General features: G+C 42.2%; 1 protein-coding gene and 1 long non-coding RNA gene across 2 annotated transcripts in view; one reads left to right on the top strand and one right to left on the bottom strand.

Moving 5' to 3' along the window:
• Positions 1 to 2,044: 2,044 nt before the first annotated feature.
• Positions 2,045 to 4,352, bottom strand: LOC116078049. Its single transcript, XR_004113407.1, has 2 exons — positions 4,150 to 4,352; positions 2,045 to 2,273 (listed from the first exon to the last, which is right to left on the bottom strand). It is a non-coding gene; the product is annotated as an uncharacterized LOC116078049 (long non-coding RNA).
• Positions 4,353 to 4,601: 249 nt separating this feature from the next.
• LOC116078047 (zinc finger protein 54-like) overlaps positions 4,602 to 8,727 on the top strand; it is a 10,747-nt gene continuing 6,621 nt past the window's right edge. Inside the window, 2 exon segments of the mRNA XM_031352975.1 lie at positions 4,602 to 4,642; positions 7,894 to 7,964. Of these exon segments, the coding sequence (XP_031208835.1) occupies positions 4,618 to 4,642; positions 7,894 to 7,964 (96 nt within the window). The 5' untranslated portion in view covers positions 4,602 to 4,617.

The raw sequence follows: 8,727 nt of genomic DNA on the forward strand, positions 1-8,727 counted from the left end.
TTGTGGGATGTTGGGTTACCATCTTTTGGGTATATGTCAAGAAGTGGTATAGCTGGGTCTTGAGGTAGAACTATTCTCAATTTTCTGAAAAACCATGAAATTAATTTCCAAAGTTGTCAAAACTGTAACTTTTAAGGTTCAAGTCTAATGATAGTCAGTAACCTTGAAGATGATCAAATTCTTTACTATGTTAAGAAATATATTTAAAATCATGCTAAGTATTGATGCAGTTAACTATAAGATTAAGGCTATTTTTAGTCTCCTGTATTATGTTTGAAAGATACAGTTTGAAATAGATAACTAAGACGAAGGTTGTTTAACTCAGACATGCTAGGTAGGTAGTACTGGTAGTCCTCAAATTAGGCAGAGATCTGCTAAATATGGAATTAATATGTTTGAGCCTACCATGACGGACAGAAACTCCAGAATCCTAACAATGACACCCCAAGGTCTCCAAGAAGATAAGAGCATAATGAGAAAGGGCAGCACCAGGTTTATGTATGATAACCACTGTGCATAACTGCTACAATGCCTTGCCTGCTGCCAGGGCCCAGCCTAAACTGTGGTCAAACAGAAGACAACTGAAGAATTGATTTCAGTAGGACTATCCCCACTTTTTGGAGAAACTGACTTTGGCCTCAGGACATGTGTTCCTCAGGATCATGCCTCTTGGAGGCACATCCATCTTGGCTGTGCTAACCAGTGAGTCCCATTCCATGAGTTCTAAAGCTGTTTGTTGTTCCTCCTGCATGGCCCTGGGCAGAAAATATATATTTTAATTTCAGCTGTTATTCTTTTTGAATACTTTGTTTATAAATTTAGCTTAGGGAATATTATCTATTTACATTTCAAGAAATTACTGAAAAAATAAATTTGTTACTGTTTAGAAACACGAGTGTAGACACCGAATAGACAGAACTGGAATCTCTGAATTTATAGGACCTTGTGGCTTATAATGTAGACCTTTTTAATATGTGCAAATTGGCCATTGCAACTGCTGTTGAGCATTGTGTGTTCAATTCAGTTGCTTACTTATTTTATTTATTATATTACCATTTGTTTCCTTTATAATTTTTTGGTTGATTCTGGATTCTCATCCATTGTTCTGTAAATAGCCAATGAGTATATCTATGGTATATTATGTCTCTTTATACTTTTAGTTATTGTTTCCCTAAATGTTTTCATTGTACACAGTCCAATTTGTCAGTTCCTGCTCTTGTATCAAGTATTGCCTCCTTATGTGACACTGTTTCTGTTACGTCTGTCTCTGCTGACCCGAGCTCTTCCTTTTAGCAGTTTATTCAGGAACCTTTTAACAATGTTTCTCCTCCTGCTTCTCCCTCCTGCTCCTCCTGCCTGCTTCTCCTGCCTTCTTCTCCTGCTCTAATGCCTCTCCTGCCTCCAGGGAGCCGTTACTTAAGCCCCGACTTCCTGCCATCTAAGCCCTGCCTTCTGGCCCACCCTTGGCTGTTAAGTACTCCCAAGCTTAGCCAATCCCAATGGGCTACGTGGCAAAAGCGGATAGGTCACCAAATGCAGAAGCAACCAATGACAGCAAGCTTAGCCAAATGAGGGCTTGTTTACTCACTCTCTGGGTGCAGCTGAAAACGGCTTTCCACAGTTCCCCCTTTTTGTTTTTAAATGAAACAGGCAAGAGTAGAGGTCTGATCTCTGATGCTGGAAACAGGGACATTGTACTGATCCTTACTTAGGTGTCATCAACCCAAAGAGTACCAGACCCGTCCGATACCTTTTTCTCAGAGGCGGGGTCTGGGGTACCAACCCACATGCAATCAGACATGCTCTTCTTGGGGCCACTAGAAGCTGACCCAGAGTGCAGTGCTTCGCCTTGCAGCCTGAACGTGATGATCATTTTGCATGACTGCCAGCCATGCCTGGGGAGACTGTCCTGCCTCAATGGCCATAAATGCTTGCACAATCATGGCTGCATTCCTTCTCTGAGTGAACCTGATCCTGCATATATACCACAGGCCCACAAGGCAGACCAGCAATAGGAGACCAACCAATCTAAAGGCAAAAATGGAACATCTAAACTTCTATTGGTACTAAAAAAGAGAGGAAACACTCGAGCATTATGTCATATCGGCATTGGTCTTGGAAACACCGACAGAATCCCCCATCTCGGCTCCGCTTGGCTCTCCACCAGGAACAGAAGAAGAAGGGTACACAGGGCTCTTGGGCACGATCTCTCCATTCTGTGTGGCACACTTCCGTGTCAATCGCTCAGGGACCCACAGAGGCTCCAAACGATCCTGAGGAAAAACACAAACAGATCCCCTCACCCATGCCAACGCTGGATCAGGACCATGCCATATGCCCATGATCACATCCTTCCACTTCACAAATCCCTTCAAGGAACCTCTGCTGCACTGATGATGATCTGCAGCAGAAAGGCCATCTACATCCAAATTTAAAAAATTTAAGATTTGGGGGAAAACACAGCCAAACCCTCTTCTAGCTGTCAAGAGCGGGTCTGGCCCTCTCCAAGCTCTGGTCAGTGGGTCTCTCCACCTGACCCATTTAGCCCAGCAGGCATGGGAAAATGTATCAACAGATACAAAAACATATTTAAGCTTTCTTTTAGAATGATGAGTAACATCTATCTGCCATAAATGGTTGGATTGAAGTCCACGGGAGTTCCTCCCCAAAGTCTGGAGGGGAGGCACCTGGAGAAAAAGTTGGCAAGACTTGCATGTGTGGACAATCTTTTTAAGATCTTTGACTGGTATATGGGGGAACCTATAACGGAGGCCCCTCCAGTTAGTATGGGTCAAGAGGTGAAAGTGCGTGGCCTCCAAACCATGTGACATTGGAGTCCAGATGCCGCCTGGTCATCCAGGCTGTTTCCCTTTGACAAAAAGCCTAGGAGATTTTGGTGACCTCTGAGATGTTGAATATAAATAGGGTTTTGTCTTTGTCTAAGGAGGGTACATGCTTCAATCATCAAAGGGGATATTGGATTAGAATCTAGCCTACTATAGGCTTTAGGCAAACTGGGCAATAAGTTAACCACATTAGGGATGGAATCCAATGCCATCACTACAGCAAAAAACTCTTTAAATTGGGCTGACCCCTCTGTCTCATACACCTTAGAACTAACACAGGTCTAGGTTCATCATTTTTCCCAAAAGAGGGATAGAAAAAGAGTCTGGGAGGCATCCACTCTAACCTAGAAAATGAGCTCATCCATCTATGGGGACCAAAATGACAGTTAATCTCACCCAAGAATTCTTCGAGGGCCAGGGCTATATGCTCATTGTTTCTCTGTAGCCAGGTAAAATTAACCATCCTGAGGGGAGTAACTATAGACTGAGGATTTGTTCTAAACAGTCGAATTGAAACATTTCTTCCCTTAAAGATATAATGTTGGTTCTGTTCCCCCTGCACTCCACACTCCTCCTGGTAAAAGGCCATCCATTTAAGGAACATGGGTGAGGGGAACACAGCCTTGACCATTTCCTTCCAATCTCTGAGGGTGAGGGCCTGGTGAGCAAAGCCCTCAAGGATGGTCTCTACCCAGGGTGAATGAGGGCCATCCTCTGCCATTGCTTTCTTTAGTTCCCTAAGGTCTTGGGCTTCCCAGGGATACCAAGCTGCTGCCAGGGTTAACATTAACCAGAAACAGGGTGGCTAGTATCTCCCAAGCTGAATTCCCCCACCCCCGCATAGGGCTGCCTGCTGAAGGCAGCTGTTGAGGGGAAAACTGAAAGGAGAATACGGCTTTCCCCTCTTCCACAGCCTTACAATAGCACTGATCTTCCAAACAGCTCCTAAGGAGCTTCCACACAGGTCTTAACAGCTCTTGAAGAGTCAGAAAAATTGAGTGCAAAGTGCCCATGTTTACTTTTGTTACCCTTTTTTTGTTACTTTTCTTTTACTTTCAGTTTGCTACTCCACGAACGCTCCTTCCCGGAGACTTTATTGTCTCTACTCCCAAGATCCTTATCGTCCCAACTTACCTTGGGAACTTACCAGCCGGCTACCCTGACTGCAAAAGGTTCCTTATATCCTCTACTTCCGAGGTCCTTATAGCCTCTACTTCTGAGGTCTTTATTGCCTTTACTTCCGAGGTCTTCATTGCCTCTACTTCCGAGGTCCTTATTGTCCCAAACTTACCTGGGAACTTACCAAGCCGGCTACCCTGACTGCAAAAGGTTCTGAGTCTCAAGAGGTTTCTCCTTCCCTGCCTGGGCCACCAACTGTCGCATCCACCTCGACCGCCAAGAAAGACGCGACCTGAGCTCTTCCTTTTAGCAGTTTATTCAGGAGCCTTTTAACAATGTTTCTCCTCCTGCTTCTCCCTCCTGCTCCTCCTGCCTGCTTCTCCTGCCTTCTTCTCCTGCTCTAATGCCTCTCCTGCCTCCAGGGAGCCGTTACTTAAGCCCCGCCTTCCTGCCATCTAAGCCCCGCCTTCTGGCCCACCTTTGGCCATTAAGTACTCCCAAGCTTAGCCAATCCCAGTGGGCCACGTGGCAAAAGCGGATAGGTCACCAAATGCAGAAGCAACCAATGGCAGCAAGTTTAGCCAAATGAGGGCTTGTTTACTCGCTCTCCGGGCGCAGCTGAAAACGGCTCTCCACATGTTTCAAGTCACACATGAAGGTCTATGATTCCTTGTATGGTAGGAGAGACTTGGACCCAGGTTCATCTTTTTGTATACTGATAAGTGCTTTCCCGAATACCGCCATTTAAAAAGGCTGTCTAGTGACACCCTTCTTTTTGTGGTATCTTGGTGACATTTACATGGTCTTTGCTACTGAGCAGGCTTGGGATCTGGTGCTCTAATGCATTGGGCTGATCTGGAATCACAGTGGGATAGCTCCAACACTCCAGCATTTTCCTAGAGTTGTTCTGTACCCAGGAAAGATCTGGGTCAATATAAATTCTAGGCTTCTCTTTACTAATTCTCTGAACGTTATTGTGGGAAGTTTAAATGCAATGCTGTTTGTACTGGAGATATAAACCATGCCAGAATTTCTGCAGATTTCACACTAATATGTCCCTTCCTGTCTCTGAAATATTGTTCCATGTGCTAGTCAGTGTGTTATTCAGTTCTTCAGCGAATCAAAATTTTCACTGTAGACACCTTTCATCTACATGGTTAGTTCATTCAAGGAGTTTTTATTTCATTCTCTCTCTCTCTCCTCTCTCTCTTCCTTCTCTCTCCTCTCTAATTTTTATTTAATATTTAATTTCTTTAAATTTAGATTCATATATTTTAGGTATATGAGTGCTTTGTATGACTTAGTGCATGACTGTATATCATGTGTATCGTAGTACTGGAATTATGAACAATTGGGAGCCACACTTTGGATTCTTAGAATATAACCTGGGTCTCTGCAAGAACAGCAGGCCCTCGTAACCATCGAGCTCTCTCTCTCACTACTTACTAAGTGTTATTTATGTTAGGTGCAATTATACAAATAGCAAAAATCGTTCTGGTCATTTTTATGTAGATGATACAAAATCTTCACTTTACACAGGCATTTTTTATTTCTTAATAACATTTTCTTTAATTGTTAGTGTAAATTTCTAAATATGAAACTACAACCTACTTGTTGGTATGTTTTCAAGGATGTACACTTGGTATTGGATAACCATGTGGTGTACTATCCTCTAGGGAAGACTATTTCTTCAGCTCTCGGAATTCCTTAGTGTTTGACTAGGGCTGAGGCCTAGTGAGCTTTCTCCCTTCCATCTCTTGAAGGTGTTATCTTCTTCAATGAATGTATAAGCAACCATGATTTTAAGACTTCATGCATGTAGATTCTTTGACATTTCTAGGAGGCACAATGTCACAACAAACCTCCTGTTCCTCTGACTCTTACAGTATTCCTGCCCCCTCTTGCTAAGTGATGCCTGAGCCATAGTGCCAGAGTTGTGTTGCTTATGTGTCAGTTGGACTGATCATCACAACTCTGCATTTCGACTGATTGTGGTTTTCTGTAATAATCTCCATTTCCTTGATGAAAGGTGATTACTACATTTACCGGTGGGAATTAGGATAAGTATTTAGAATGCAGTTCATTTGTAGCTTCTCCAAGATCTGTGACTTTACTAGTCTTGGGGAAACTAGCTAAGTTTCCAGTACCAGGTATGACCCTCTTGTTGAGAGGGTTTTAAGTCAGTTAGAAAGCTGTTGTATTTCCCCAAGGCATGGTTGCTACTCTTGCACTCTCAGGGTTGTAATGCAGTGCAGATGTTCTGGTTCATAGGTATCATGGTTGAAGAGGACTGTTGGGTGGCTCCCTTCTTGGTAATTTTGCATATTGCCTTCTTGCATGAAAGCTAGTCTCCAGGGAAGATGCTTTAGTGTCAGATCCATCTCTTGAGTCCCCTGGGATCTGTGTCCAAAGTTCATGGCTTCTTCAACAATAGGGAAGCTGTCTCTGTGGTCCTGTGATTCTGGGATCCTGTGATCCTGGGCACACTAGGGTGCCTTTAAGTAGAGCTTCCTCTAGGTATTATGGGACTCCCTACAGAGTTTTTGCTCAAGGTCTGCTCAGGGCACCTGCAGACATACTGAAAGGTACCTGTGCTACTGGACTGGCAGAGTTCTTGTGTGCCTGGGTCCCACTGGTCCAAGTTACTCCTCGTATTGGGACAGATGTTGTGTCCTCCTCACCTCTGATCCTGTGATCCTGGATGTATTAGAGTGTCTGGGAGTTGTGGGACAGGCTGTGGAATTTTCACCTAAGGTCTGCTCAGGGCACAGGCTCACACAGACCAGAAGGAACCCATGCCCTAGTTTAGACATCTTTAATGATTTTTTTTCTCCTTCTTATGTGCTTATTTTTGTACCTTCTCTATAATGAAATCCCTCTCCTACTTTTTCCATTTTCCCCTTTAGATGACTTGTTCCCTCTTACCTCCTGTCTATTACTCACCTACCTTCCACCATGGTTTGTTTTTTACTTTTCTGGTTACTGTAGTTACTCCAGGTTGTGTGCTCACATCTGAATATTAGGAGCTAGGACCTTTCTATGAGAGAGAACATGCAATACCTGTCTTTCTGGGTCTGTGTTACTCCATTCAGTATGATGTGTTCTCAGTCCATCCATATACCTGCAGATGTCATGACTTCAATTTTCTTTAGCACTCAATGATATTTTATAGTGTCTATATACATTTTTACTCATCAGTTAAAGGAAATTTACATTGTTTCCATTTTGTATCTATTAAGACTATAATAGCAATGGACATGGATGAGCATGTATCTGTCTAATAGGACGTTGAACCCTTTGAGCATATGGCAAGGAGTGATTAGAGCTGATTCACATGCTAAATTTATTTAACTTGAAGATTTGTTTATTTAATGAGAATATTCTATATTCACTTCCAGAATGGCAACATTTTTGTTCATAGTATTTATACTCCCTATGATTTTGTTGTTGTTGTTGTTGTTGTTGTTGTTGCTGGTTAGATTATTCATAGTATTCTTCTTTCTTTACTGTGAGAGAGTAGTTTGCTGTCTTGAGCATGGATGGTTACTTCCCAGTTTTCCTGATGAAATGTATCATTTCCTGTGTTCTCATAGATAATTCCTTTAATTGTCCTGTGTAGGTTTTGCCTCTAATTTATTATGTGCTGTGCTGTTTTAGTAAAATGAATTGTGTTAATTTATGACTGTCTTCAAATACACTTATGACTCCATCAATTTTGAGAGAGTATTTTTCTGAGTATAACAATGTGGTTGATGTGGATTTTCTCTCCAGTTTTTAAATGTCTTTCCATACTCTGCTGGCTTTGGGATCACTAATCAGACACCAAGTAGTATTCTGTTACTGGAGTCTTTTTATGTGGTTTGAACTTGTTTTTGAATTGTTTTAAGTATTAATTTTACTTTTCCTCTTTGACCCCTTAATATTAAAGATCCACAAGCTGACTATTCATTGTTCTTTAAAGAGAAAATCAAAGAAGAGAAACAGAAGGATATGTCCCAGGTCAGTGGTCATGTCTACTCTACTTCTAAAAATATTATAGTTTGATACATTGCAAGTCTGTTTTTGGGGTGGGGTGGGGGGTTGAGACAAGTTTTCTCTGTGTGGCCTTGGCTGTCCTGCAACTCACTCTGTAGACCAGGCCAGCCTCGAACTCAGAAATCCGCCCGCCTCTGCCTCCCAAGTGCTGGGATTAAAGGAGTGAGCTACCACCGCCCGGCACATTGCAAGTCTTTAATTTGCTGCTTCTGATGATTTTTTAAATCTTATTTTGAAACTTTTTCCCAGCAGACCAACAAAATCACACACTGCAATTAACCAGACCTAGAGTCTAGACAACTCAATGCACTTTTATGCAGCTACTGTAGTCATTTGGAACAGAAGCTCTAGAGCCTCAGATGTGATTGTATGTCTTCACTAATACAACACCAAGCCCCCAAACTCCTGTGATTCAATTACTGTAAGAAAGGCATTACCTTTATATCTTTTTCCATAACTGGTGGTCATTACCTTCATGGCAGCCATATGTGGCTTAATTGTGCCAAGAAATTAATGTTCTTGAGTATAGACTGAGATCATAATCTACTTTTATTTCTCTTTGGTGTTTAAAGTCACAATTTGGTGTTTAATGTCCATCTGTTTATTGGTACTTCATATCTGTGTGTCTTAGGAGACTCAGTCACTTCTTTAGGAAGTTCAGTGGTATCTTCCCAAAGTAGGGAGCTCAGTATTTTCACTTCTTTTTTTCCCTTTACTTTTTTTTTTT

This window comes from Mastomys coucha, unplaced genomic scaffold (assembly GCF_008632895.1).
Source record: "Mastomys coucha isolate ucsf_1 unplaced genomic scaffold, UCSF_Mcou_1 pScaffold5, whole genome shotgun sequence".
NCBI lineage: Eukaryota > Metazoa > Chordata > Mammalia > Rodentia > Muridae > Mastomys > Mastomys coucha.